This window comes from Amblyomma mixtum, chromosome 7 (genome assembly GCF_055824585.1).
Source record: "Amblyomma mixtum isolate Tamu chromosome 7, ASM5582458v1, whole genome shotgun sequence".
NCBI classification, from domain to species: Eukaryota; Metazoa; Arthropoda; class Arachnida; order Ixodida; family Ixodidae; genus Amblyomma; species Amblyomma mixtum.
The window spans coordinates 44,429,667-44,443,491 of NC_143018.1; the positions used below are offsets into that span (position 1 = coordinate 44,429,667).

At 47.8% G+C, this 13,825-nt stretch overlaps 1 protein-coding gene across 1 annotated transcript in view; it reads right to left on the reverse strand.

The window, feature by feature from the left end:
* Window positions 1–326: 326 nt before the first annotated feature.
* LOC149335850 (venom serine carboxypeptidase-like) overlaps window positions 327–13,825 on the reverse strand; it is a 24,303-nt gene continuing 10,804 nt past the window's right edge. The window contains exons 3-5 of the mRNA XM_089552412.1: window positions 4,881–5,079; window positions 3,051–3,381; window positions 327–2,037 (exon numbers count right to left, since the gene is read on the reverse strand). Coding sequence (XP_089408538.1) covers window positions 1,235–2,037; window positions 3,051–3,381; window positions 4,881–5,079 — 1,333 coding nt within the window. The 3' untranslated portion in view covers window positions 327–1,234. The remainder of the gene's footprint in view (window positions 2,038–3,050; window positions 3,382–4,880; window positions 5,080–13,825) is intronic.

Here is a 13,825-nt window from a genome sequence, read left to right on the forward strand (position 1 = left end):
CGGGAGAGGATATACAAGCGAGGTTGATTAACACCTCTAAAAGATGGCCTTCGTTCCTTCCAAGTGACATTAACCTGCGCGAGTATTGAGCCACCCCCGGATAAGGTGTTCTCATTCACTTGTTCATGCCTAATTTGTTGCTGAAAGCGTTTAAAACAGTACAAGGCAAATTTTCAATCAAGAAATAGCACGCAATGAGCCTCTGTATCTGTAAATACTTAGTACTGCGGAAAAATGCTATCATGCTGTCAACCGAGACGATGCTATTGTGCAAGTAATATGCAGGAATAACAGCACATATAAATGGTTCACAAGCAGGCAACTACTGCTTTGGGAGGGATTTATTCATGCCTAAAAAATAGAACACCGCGGCAGAAGTGTATCTGCACGCTGTAACTGTAAGCGAGCGAGCGCGCGCGAGCATTCGAATGAAACAATGTTCTCTGAAACAATTACTTCTAACAAGACGATGTATTTAAGGGTCAAGTGACTGCAGGCTTTTGCGCATTGATTGATTGTAAGTAGACATAGTTGTAAGTAGACGTATATGATAAATAGAGGATTTAGTAAATAGCCGCCAGACTGCTTTGAGTGTTGCTATACTTGACTGCACAGGTTAATCGAAAGTGTACAGACAGGCCGGAATGAAACGCGAACACGCATATGTCATACATTTCTGCTTTGCAGCGAGATATTCCTTTACAACCTATTTTCGATTATGCATTTCAGTAGGCCCTTTACCCAGGCACATGAATCAGGCTAGTTGTGCACTTCAGCTAAAGTAGGCAGGTAAAATATTTTGTTTTCTTGACATGCTCTGTTCGCGTTTCATTCCAGCCTGACTGTACGTCCCATCCATGCGTTGTTGTTGCTCGTGGACGGAAAGATTGCTCATTCGCTTTGTGAATACTAAAAACCGCAGAAATGCTCTCCCCTACCAACACGGGGGCATATGTTGCGCAACATAGGCATAAAAAAAAGTGAATTAAAACAAAAACAAAAGGAAAACGAACAGCAGTTAATAGTCAGTTCACACAACACTCATCTCGAACCAACTCGAGATTTTTTCAAGTCTTTTTTTTTCTTCTTTCTCTTGAGCACACATGCAATAGGCGCACCACTCGGTGATTCGTTCGGATGCGTAATGAAGTGTATGGTCTTTACTACCAAAGCACTAGTTGTCCATTGCACAGAAGTGGGCACTGCACAGTTGGTCCTTGTCTTATAGCACGCCCTAGGCGTGCTGAGTTAGATTGTTGGCCAAGAAGCGCCGCATCATCTCGTCCGTGGCTCGCGTCTGGTCGAAGCCCGGGTAGTGACCCGCGTTCGCGACCACGACGAAGGAGAAGTTCCCCGCCGTCGTCACGTACCCCGAGACGCCCTCTTCTTTGGAGCCAGCGTACAGAGGAAACCGCCGACCGTGCCTGAACTGTTCGGCGCGACTCCACTCCACGCTTCTCAAGAAGGCCTCGACCTGCGGCGCCGAGAAGATGGGGTCCAGCTGTCCCGCGTAGGCGAGGAACTTGTAGTTGTCCATGAGCGTGGCCACCATGTCCGTGATGTTCCGGAAGTAGTCGCCCATGAGCTGCTGATTGATGAGGGGATCTCTCGAGAACTGAGCGCTGTGGCCAACGTGGACGGCCTCCTTGAACTCGGCGCTGGCCACGTAGTTCCTGTAGGCGGCGAACTCGGCTGGCTCGACGCTCTGAAGCGCGTTGCCGTCGTAGTTGTAGCCGGTGAGCCGCTGGAACATGGTGGGAGGAGCGCCTCCCGTGGCGACGAACACGGTCTTGAAGAGTAGCTGCAGTGCCTGGTCTGTGCGGTTCTCGGCTGCCATCTGTTTGATTAGCTCCATGCGACGGCTGTAGGCCTCCCAGCCCTGGAAGTCCAGCAGGCTTAATTGTCGGTAGTAGTCGGCTAGGTCAAGCATGTCGGATGCAGGGCCGAGGAAACCGACGCCACTGATGATGCCTTTCAGTTTTATTGGCAGGTCTTGATTCGTGTGCAGACGCATTGCCAGGGCCACGGCGGCTCTTGCTGAAAAGAAAAAAAGGTGTGAAGTAAGCATACTTTACTGCTTCGAATGGTTGGCAACTGGCATGAAGGGAGTGGCCGTTACCGTTACCATTTGTTGTTAAACCTGAGACAGCATATTTGGTTCCATAAGTTGGAAGCGAGCCCCCCTATGTCTCGGTCTTGCACGTTTTGCAGGTTGTCATATGTATGCTACATCTCCAACTGCTGTTTTTCCTGCTGTGAGTCACTTCGAGCTTGTCGTTGCTCTAACTCCATGCAGTGCGGAAGTTTCCCTCTCTGTTGAATGAACTAGCCAAAAACCGCCTGTTAATGGTTGCGTTGGTGCGGGGCGTGGGAGCCCCGCATGCGAGGAACCTCTCAAGGCAGTTGCTGGGTGGAGACTGGAGGTTTATTGCTTTAGAGGGAGAGAGAGAGAGAGAGAGAGGGCGAGTGTACAACAAAACACTTTCGCTGCTGTGGAATGCAGACGGTCACGGTAAGGGAATGGGGAATGCGTCAGTCGACGGGGCTGTGGGGATCAGATGTCGTCGGGGGAGACGCCTGCTAGCTTTTGTGGGTGCTAGCTTTTGTTGGAGCGGCCGGCCCGCGCTTGTTTCTTGGAAGCGGGCGGCGAGTATGCGCGGAGGAGGCAAGGGCTGCTGGAGCGGCCTGGCGTCGCTTGGTCGACGAACACGACACCGCCTATTTCGCATTCTTTCTTATCCTTTAAGTTCCAACATGGGGGCAACTTTGTGTGGAAACAGTTGCACCTCTAACAACAACAAGCAGCAGTGTTATTGCACCCAAAGCAAACATAACACTATAAGGTTGTTCTGTTGCAATATGTGTTAAGGTAAACATGATTATTAAGAACCGTGGTTCAAAAGTGCTAACTGCGACACGTTTGCGGTACAAACTAGGACAGCGATAATGCAAGGTTGTCTCGGATGGTTCGCGAATGATTTGGTTCATGAAAGTGTCCGTACGAGTAAGTTGCATTGGACGGCTTGTACCCTCAGCCATAATTTACTTACCTCCGTAAGACTCCCCGGCAACGTAGAAGTCGCGTCCCTTGTACTGTGGGTAGAGCTGGAGGAATTGTGCCAGGAACCGGTGGATGTCCCGGGCAACCTCTTCGAGGTTAGTGGGGTAACCCTTGAGGCTGGCCGTGCGGCTGAAACCGGCTCCCACGGGCTGGTCCAAGTAAATCACGTTGGTGTAGTCGCGCAAGGTGTACTCCCTCGGGTGCAGATTTCCCTGAGCGTCAAGGGCCAAGGGCCCGTTCTCGAGGAACTGGCCGAACAGGGAAGAACTGCCGGGACCTCCTTGCAACCACAGTAGTAGAGGAGCATTCATGTGGTCGTGCTGGCATAGGAGAACAGTGAAGAACGACAACTGTCTTTGAATGCTCGTTAAAACTACAAGGCAACGGTCGATGATGCGGATGACACAACACATGATCAGCACAGCCCGTGACGTTAACCTTTTTGCCTGTCGACACCGCTCGGAACTCACGGGCATGGCCCGCTTTGGTGGCCCTCACTAACCTTGATCGAATCGTACAGACTCTGCAGTAAGGCTGAACGTTATGCCTGTTGGTAATGCATGCTATAAACGGTTATTACTACCAACCCGAGTCCTGTGCTATTCTTTGTTGTGTATGCGTCAATTCTGCTGGTAGCAAACCTTGTGAACGTACGCACCCTGTGCTAGCGGTGTGATAGAGCCAGAAACAGATTGCGTTCGAAGTTTAAACCGGATTCTCAAGGCTCTTTGTGAGATTGTTTATTGCCCAGCGCCTTTGATATTCTAAAGATAGCTCATACAGAAAGGAGACTTCTCGCCTTCTTCTAAATTTACTTCGAGACTGTGACCCGGACTCCAGATGGTGACAGCAGCAGTAGATGACTATTGTGGGGATTGTGCGCATGCCGACATAGGTCTGCCAGGCCACAGATCTGTGCCGAAAATTGGCGATTTTAATTAATATCTAAGTGCTGGTACGGTGGAGCTATTGCCAGCAGAACTTTTTCAAGGCTAATCTCACCAGTAGCTAACAACAACCTTTAACCCCTTAAGATAGGTTTTTTTTTTTGGAGTTGATATATTCAGTTAGGCTCATGGTGATACTTGTCCGACCTGCAGGAGCACGGTAATCTAAAATAACCGAGTTGCTCTGACCTTAAAATAAGGAGTTCAACGATTTTATGACACGTGTGAACGCGTCTATTTAGGGCAGGTTGTGACAGCTGATCCGGATGATGAGAGGGAAATAACTAGAAGAATAAGAATGGGGTGGAGCGAATATGACAGGTTTTCTCATATAATGAATGTCAGTTTACCAATATCCCTCAAGAGAAAAGTATACAACAGATGTATCTTACCGGTACTCACCTATGGGGCAGAAACGTGGAGGCTAACAAAGAGGGTTCAGCTTAAGGTATGGACAACGCAGCGAGCTATGGACAGAAAAATCATAGGTGTACCGCTAAGAGATCGGAAGCGGGCGGAGTGGGTGAGAGAACAAACGTGGGTTAAAGACATTCTAATCGAAATCAATAGGAAGAAGCGGGCTTGGGCAGGGCATGTAGTGCGAAGGCAAGATAACCGCTGGTCCTTAAGGGTAACGGAGTGGATTCCAATAGAAGGCAAGCGTAGCAGGGGGCGGCAGAAAGTTAGGTGGGCGGATGAGATTAGGAAGTTTGTGGGAATACGGTGGCCACAACTGGCGAAGGACAGGGCTAATTGGAGGGACATGGGAGAGGCCTTTGCCCTGCAGTGGGCATAGTCAGGCTGATGATGATGATGATGCGAACGCGGCGCGAGTTGAAACGGTATTCGCGGCTACTGGCATAAGTTCTCACCTTGGCCTCCATGTGCAGGAAGAAAAGGTGGCTCTCGAGGGTAGCGTTGACCGTCACCAGTCCAGCGTGAGCCTCCGCACCCGTTTCCGAGGCAAAGAATATGGGTACTGCGCTCAGCCTCCGTGCCTCCTTTGTCTCCTTGGGCTGTACGTGGGGGCTGAGGTAGAGGACGTCTTCGTCGTCACCTCTGTCACCTCGCCTGGGATTCAGCGACAAAGCGAAGATCATTTAGCGTGCATCAGCCGATGTGAACAGTTAGTCAGAAGGGCATACGTGCAAGAAGAGTGTGATTAGTAGTAGGTGAGCTTTATTTCTAAAAAAACTAAACTAGAAGTGTAAGTTTAATAATTCTGTAAACACCCCCAAAGCCTGGTCTTAACCTCGGCAACTAGCGCTATAGAATATTACTTTTATTGTTCTTCTGTTGTTCCACAATTCTACTTTTTTAATTGCCTCGTGCCTTACTATTTATTTTACATTGGTTTAAGCCGGTTGTGTCGTAGATGGTGCGTTCTTTCCTGCCCATCATCAACGAAAGTAGTAGGCGAGCTGTCGCTTTGTACGAATGGAGCAAAAGTAACAGGCGGTCTATTTCGAAACCATTTTTTTATTAATTGTTTTTGATACTTTCCGACGGTTACTACCATCTCTGTCGTCAGAGATGACAGCTAGTAAGCAACCCCTTTCACGAGCTCCAGTGCCGAAGTGCAAAAAAAAAACAATGACAAAGGGAGAAAAGAACAAATCGATTTGAAGGGAGGGTGGTAAACTAAAAAACAAAATCCCTGTCTTTTCGCCGCACGTGTTGAGAAGTGACAGGGGTAGCTAAATCACTTTCGCCGAGTGTGTGCGTCTTTTACGCGCACAAACGCGATCTCTCTCTCACAAACACGTGTACAAAAGCATACTATATACACACAACGCTCAAAAACACAGCACACAAATACAACACGCACAACACTCACACTCACTCGCTCATCCACTTACTCACTCTCACACACTCACTTACAGACCGACTCATTCGCTCACCCACTCTCTCTCTTACACACACACACTCACTCACTCACTCAATCACACACACTCAGTCAGTCACTCACTCACACACCAACCCACCACTCGCTCACTTACTCCCTCACCCACTCACTCTCTCTCGCACACCCACCCACCCACTCACTCACTCAATCTCTCTCACACATACACACACACACTCCCACCCACCCTTTCACTCACTCGTTCTCTCTCACACACTCACGCACTCAATGACTCACATACACACACTCACAAGGCACCCAGTCGCACACTCACCGCTCAATCACTCCCTGTCTCTCTCTCTTTCTCTCTCTCTCTCTCTCACACACACACTCACTCTCTCTCCCACGCACTCATTCAGCGACCGGCTCACTCGCTCACTAACACACACACACTAACCCACCCACACAACCATCTACTCGCACACACACACACTCATTCACTCACCCACTCTCCTGGATATACTCACTCACTCGCTCAGTCACCCACTCACCCATTCACTCGCTCACACCCACTCACTCAGCCACTCACTCACTCAGCCACTCACTCACTCAGCAACTCACTCACACTCACTCTCACTCACTCACTCACTCACTCAGCCACTCACTCACTCAGCCACTCACTCACTCTCCCACTCACTCCCTCAGCCACCCACCCACTCAGCCACTCACTCACCCACTCACTCACCCACTCACTGACTCAGCCACTCACCCACTCACTCACCCACTCACCCATCGACTCAGCCACTCACTCACCCACCCACTCAGCCACTCACTCACCCACTCACTCAGCCACTCACTCACCCACTCACTCACTCGCCCACTCACCCACTCACTCACTCGCCCACTCACTCACCCACTCACTCACTCCCCCACCCACTCACCCACTCACTCACCCACTCACTCACTCACCCACTCACTCACTCACTCACTCACCCACTCTCTCACCCACCTACCCACTCACTCACTCTCTCGCCCACCCACTCACTCTCTCGCCCACCCACTCACTCTCTCGCCCACCCACTCACTCTCTCGCCCACCCACTCACTCTCTCGCCCACCCACTCACTCTCTCGCCCACCCACTCACTCTCTCGCCCACCCACCCACTCTCTCGCCCACACACCCACTCTCTCGCTCACCCACCCACTCTCTCGCTCACCCACCCACTCTCTCGCTCACCCACCCACTCTCTCACTCACTCTCTCTCACTCACTCTCTCACTCAACCACTCTCTCACTCACTCTCTCACTCACTCTCACTCTCTCTCTCACTCACTCTCTCACTCTCTCACTCACTCTCTCACTCACTCTCTCACTCACTCTCTCACTCAACCACTCACTCTCTCACTCAACCACTCACTCACTCAGTAATATTGTCTCTAGTGTGCTACTTTTTACAAAATTAAGTGCACTAGTTGACATCGATGCCCAATTGTACTGAGGAAGTTTAATATTGCACACAATCCGTTCGGATGCAGCTGGACGGCTCCCATAGTAGCTATCCCTGTGTGTCTGGCACGTGTGTGGCAAAACAGTCCGTTGCTTTATAGGAAAACGAGATAGCGTTCCTTGGTAAGCGCCTTTCCTCTGCAGTGTAATCCTTGATGTTTTTCTGCGTTTTGTTTCCTTTTATGCTGGTTTACACCTTATTCATTTCCTGTGTTTTCCATTGAACCTTCAGTTGTTAGTCAGCGTCCGTGTCGTCTTCTCTTTCGTTGGTCCTTTGTGTGTTTTGCACTGGTCATCAAGAAGAGCTACTTCCAACTCGCCCAATAAAATGTGCTGTTAAAAAGAAGAAGAAAAAGAGCCGTCCTTCCAAACCAGAGGTGGGATCAGCGAACGTATTTCGGAGGAATATGGGATATAAAAATGTTTTGAGTCTTAGGTGCAATTGTGTGTTTTCTTACTTGTCCTGGCATCTATTTGAGGAGGAGGAGGAAAACCTTTTTTTTTGTAATCAATTCTTCGTTGGTGGATAAGTGATCGCCATCTGTTTCGGGAGTCCATTACTCCGTTGGCTGTACACGCACAGATTCTACTAATATACGAGTGACCTTTATTCTCGTGTTCAAGGCGATTCATTTTAGTTCTTTAAAACTTCAACACTTTTTAACTTTAAAAGAGTAAAAATGGGCCGCGAACCTACAGAGAAAACCGCTCACAAAAACAAAGTGTATGCATGCCGGTCATACTTGGAAGCTAATCATGTCCTACATCCTTGGTCGGAAATTTTGAATTCTGTAAAACTGTAACGTGCTGATATATAAATATTGCAGGTGATGGTCCATCGTTTTAAAATGTAGCGAAATCTTTCTTTCCTATTGTTTCCATCGCTTGCGTCGAGCAGTTATGACTGGCACAAAAACCCAATGGGGGAACGCTTTTGACGATAGCATGAACGTTAATTGCAAAAAAAAAAAAAATTCAAGCCTTCCTACGGGAAATCTGTGAATATATTGATTGTTATAGCGAAATATTATAATATATGAAAAACAATTGCGCGCATTAACTCTTTCTCGTTCAAAAATGTTTCTGTTCAGAATTGTTGGGTATGCGACAACGTGCTGATTACGTCTTTCTTCCCATAGTGTTCATAATCATACCGCAATTAAGTCGCCGCTTAATCGATGGAAGCCCGCCATATATGCATCGAACATGGTTAAGCATGTGCTACAATTGTCCCGTAATACCTGCCGCGAAAACGTGACTCACAAGACAGGTACACGTATCGCCGGATGAATGCAAGGACACGATCTGTGTTCGCGGCAACGTGAGCTGGCTAGGAGGCTCACGTAACATGCCGGAACAGGCATGCGCTCTATTTTTGCCTGCACTCTTCTCTCTCCGCATTTACAAACATCTCCCTCTCCCCCAAGGCCACGTGCATCACGGGTGCAGAGTGTACACATGCATACGCAAGGCAAAGCATTAAGTCACAGCGCCAGCTTCGGAATGGACTGCGTGATGTGTTTGCACTCACACGGTGTCGTGTGAATTGGGGAGGGGACTGAGGGGTGACGGCGAAGCTTTCCAGCAGCACAGCAAACAGGCCCAATATTGCAAGTATGTTGGCAAAGACCGGTTCCATAGAGGGCCAGAGTGAAAGGTACTCAAGTAGCACTTGTTGGCCCCGCCGCGGTAGCTCAGTGGTTTCGGGGCTCGGCTGCTGACCCGAAAGATGCGGGTTCGATCCCGGCTGCGGCGGCTGAATTTCGATGGAGGCGAAATTCTAGAGGCCCGTGTACTGTGCGATGTCAGTGCACGTTAAAGAACCCCAGGTGGTCGAAATTTCCGGGGCCCTTCACTACGGCGTCTCTCATAGCCTGAGTCGCTTTGGGACGTTAAATCGCAATAAACCAAACCAAACCAAACCAAACCAGCACTTGCTGCTGGGCTAGTCGGTGCATAGTTCTACGTACAAGCGTTAGGGTAAAATACGAGACAATCACAACAAAGGTGGACAAGACGTTATGTTGTCCACCTTTCTTGTGATTGTCCCGTATTTTGCGCTAACGTTTGTACGTAGAACCAGAGTGAAGCCATCCATTTTCAATAATGCGCCGATTAACTGTGCTGCCTGGGTTGCCTTTGTTGGTTTCAAATGAATAGTGTGCTGGCTTTTGAGCTAGCGAGATAGCGAAGCGTGGCAGATAGTATGCGGAGTTCCTAGAATTTTTTTCTGCTAGTGGTATGGACGGAGTTTCCAGTTTTTTAAATTGCAATTGTGTTTACGTACTGCTACGGTCGAACACTGCTAAATCTTCGCCGAAGCTCGGCCCACGTCCATGACCGCTATCCATTGTTGCCCCGTTATACTCAAACAGTCCGTTGTTATAGGCCTTCTTTCCACCCAAACAAAACGCATATCACGAAATGAAATTATAAGAGCATGAATTTGATTCCTTAATTGTGCTGCTGAATAGAGCGAGACCCTGTAATGTCGGTTCTGCTGGCTACTTTTATTGGCTAGCTGATTATTAGAACGCATTGCGGACAGTGTGCTGCTGTTGCCAGCTGTAGTTTTTCTAATTTGTATTCTACTACAGTCTACAGAGCTACTACAGAGCTGCTACAAGGGGGAGGGAAGGACAAGTGCTGTAAACAACTTAAAGTTTATTGGAAAATATGTAGATAATATACACACTCAGTCTACAACGAGGAGCGCATGTGCTTCCCCAAAAATATGTAGAATGCGTTACTGATAGGAATCCGTATACATAATTTCACAGTCTTGTATAAGAACAGAGGTAGTGCTGACACATATGTCGCAGTTCTTGTGAATTTGATACGCCTTGCATACTTCTCTCGTCCACTGATCTTTATGTCTATACAGAACTTCAGTTTTGTTAAAAAAAAAGCTGTGCATGAAATTTTATTCGAGGAAATGGAACTGTTAAGGCCACAATCTCTGTAATGTAAAGCCAGGCTGGAAGAAGGAGCACCTTTTAAAGACGTGCTGTGCTGACGTAGTCACGTGTTTAATCATTTCCCGGTCTGCCCTGTATAGTTCTTGGCGCAAGTAAAAGGATTGCCATAGACCACACCCCCAGCACATGGTGCGAACTACAACTCATGTTTTACTTGGTACGTTTCTTTAATTTTTCTTTTTTTTTTTCTAAGACTCTTCTGTCAACGATAGCGCGACTTTTTTTCCAGTTTACAGTCGTGCCCCGTTAACACGACCCCCGTAGTATGCACGATTCTTTATTACGCATGACTCGCTTTACGGACACTTTTCTTCGGGAACTAAAACGTCCATATTAATGAGGCACGACTGAGCCGAACACAAAACTTCTGCCCATATGTGCTGGCTACTTGCTTTAGCTGGTGGTACAATTGATGAATGTACAGTTTTACCGCATACTTCCTTTTCTCCTTACTGGAAAGCCCCGTAGGTTCGAGCTTGCCAAATTACTTAAGCTTTTTAAGGATTTTATTGAAAGCAATATGACATCATTCGAGAAACCCGCTGATCTTAGCCTCTGGACCTGCTGTTTGAAACTGTTATCAACAGCATGCACGCATGACTCTGAGCTTACGTGAGGGTTCGATACTGGCTGTAGAACTGACCAAGGGCAAACACGTTGCCACGTCGCTTACTTATCCGCAACAAACCCACGTGGGAGGCCTGCGTGTTATCCACAGGGACCGAACGATCTCTCCGCGAACTCTCCTTCAGCACCTGCTCACACTGCTGAACCACCAAACTCTGATGATCCCAGACCTGGACATAAGTCGTTTAAAAAATTTTCTCTTTCGCTACTCCTTCCTAATCCTTCTTTCTTCTATTCTACACCCCTCCCCCCTTTCTTACTCTTTCCTGACATAATTTCCTCAGAGAGAGAAAGAGAGAGAGAGAGAGGGGGAGAGAGTGAGAGCGAAAACTATTATTGCGAAAGAATTCAGGGCACGCCCCTGGGTCCCCGCACGACCCCACTGCACTCCAGTGTTTATGTTCCTAAGGTTCATAACACTGGCTGCCCGGCAGGAGGCGAAGGTCTGCAGGGCCGGGTCCTCCGAGCGCAGCAGGGTCTCCCAGTCCTCCCAAGTCTTGAGGTTCTCTCAGCTCCGCGAGGAAGGGTCCGCCGGGCAGAGGGTCAGAATGTGTAGGGAAGGAGAGAAGGGTTCTGGGCGTAGGGTGCAGGCAGGGGTGCGGAAAGAGGGATGGCAGTGAGATAGGGTAACGGGTGAGAGGAGGATGTGTGTTCTTAGTCTGTGCCAATGTTGCATGTTTGTTATCTAGGGAGGGATGGGGCTTAGACTGGCGGAGACCCTTCAATGTCCTCACGACGGGGTACACACACCCTACCTTCCCACACAACATTAGATCCTCTTTTCAGTTTCGTCCGGAATGCCGACTCGGAGCTCTTCCCTTTGTTGCTTTGATGAATGCTCTCCATCATCATTGCCATAAAAAATTCTCTCTCCCTGGTTTCTTTCTTTCGAGACTGTGTACCTTTTTAGTACAATGGATAGAACTTGCAGAATAAATATATATGAGCAAACTTCCTTCAATTGCATGCATATGAGAAAAGGGCTGCCCTCCTTTGACGGCGTTGTAATCTCCTCTTCTCGTTATCGTAGCGTATAGCAGCAACAACAGTTGATCAAAAATTCACAGGGATACCTAATTACATTACGTGATGGCAATGCGATAATTAGAGGCCGTTGATCCCTTTATATTGAGTTTTGTGTTATTCATGTGTAGTTTTGTTTGCGGACCCCTACACGTCTATCTGCACACAACCAGACCCCTTCGGCTCATCTAGCAGGTAGTTAGAGGTTTACCCGCAGGTGCCCGGAGGTGGTTACACGGACGTATATTTGTCACTTCCGTTCTGGTGACGTCACTTCCCTCTATCCAATGGTAACTATTCAGTCTGCTGACGTCACTTCATTACAACCAATGGTAATTATCCTGCTTGGTGACGTCACTTCCCTTCAGCCAATGGTAATTATTCGGTCTGGTGACGTCACTTCATTACAACGAATGGGAATTATCCTGTCTCGTGGCGTCACTTCTCTTCCAGCCAGTCGGTGAGTTTTACGACCGTTGACACATTTTTTTTTTCTATAAGATGTCAAATACTACCGCATTAAAATGACAGATGTATAATATAGGGAGATGAGGTGTAAAATTGATAACGACTGTGCACAGTTTGAACACATTCGGAAAAAAAAGTTGAAAAACATTATTCAAGCAGTATCGAACTTACGTCAAGACCCAGCCGCGCGCACAACTCGTAAGCATACATTGTAGGCGCTCGGTTCCAGTTTTTTTTAATTTTTCATCGACATGATCAAGCACAGGAAAGCCCATTCTTCCGCGGAAGAACTACTAAGAGAACATAAAATTTTTCTCGAGAACTTTTGACATTTCTGATCCCTTTTTGCACGTAAGATCAGACTGAATACCTGTTTTTCCAGAAGCGCGAGAATTGACATAACTTGCACAAAGAGCCCACACGAACGCGCAAGTGATTAGCACAAATTCATAGTCATAGTTTTGCCTTCATTAGAATTAGTTTAGAGGGCTCATAGCACGAGTTTGAAGCCCACTCTCCGGCCGTGGTCACAAAGCTTCTGTCAAGGGGCAATGGATTGCATAGACATGTGCAGCTTTGCTGCTTATTTAGCGCCTAAGTAGGGCACATTCGTAGCCCTACGTGAAGGTATGTCTGTATATTCATCCCATGGCGTTGAAATCACCGAGGGTGATTGCACATCTGGGTGTGCGTTAGAATTGTTCGTGATAGCCGGAGACCGGCTCGCTTGTTACTCTAACCAGCGAGACAATAGATGGGGTGAGTGATATGATTACAAAAAGCGCTGGTCAATGATAATGACCATCGGAACGAGGGCTAGGCTCATCCGTATAATGAACCGATGGTTAGAATGATGTTTGGTATGTGGGGTGTAACGCCCTAAGCGAAACTTGGGCTGCGAAAGACGCCGTAATGGAGGGCCGCGGATTAAATTAGACCATCTGGGATACTTTAGTATTTCTAAACTTTATAGGCCTTTATATAAACTTTTATAAATACAGCTTTTAAGATTTACAAGCACGCGCTGACGTTGCACAAATCAATGCAGTAGACGAATCAACCAGGACAATAATGAGAGAGAAAGTATCGCAGAGCAATGGGACATCTCACCAGTAGCGAAAAAGGAAGTAAAGAAAGCCTCAGGAGAAATGCGAAGGGGTAGAGCAGCTGGTGAGGATCTGGTAACAGCAGATCTTTTGAAGGACGGTGGGGAGATTGTACTACAAAAACTGTCCACCCTGTACACCGAACGTGTAATGACATCGACCGTACGGGAACTTTGGAAGAACTCTGATATTATCTTAATCCATAAGAAAGGGGGTGTGAAGGACTTCAAAATTGCAGATTGATTGGCATACTGTCCATTTTCTAC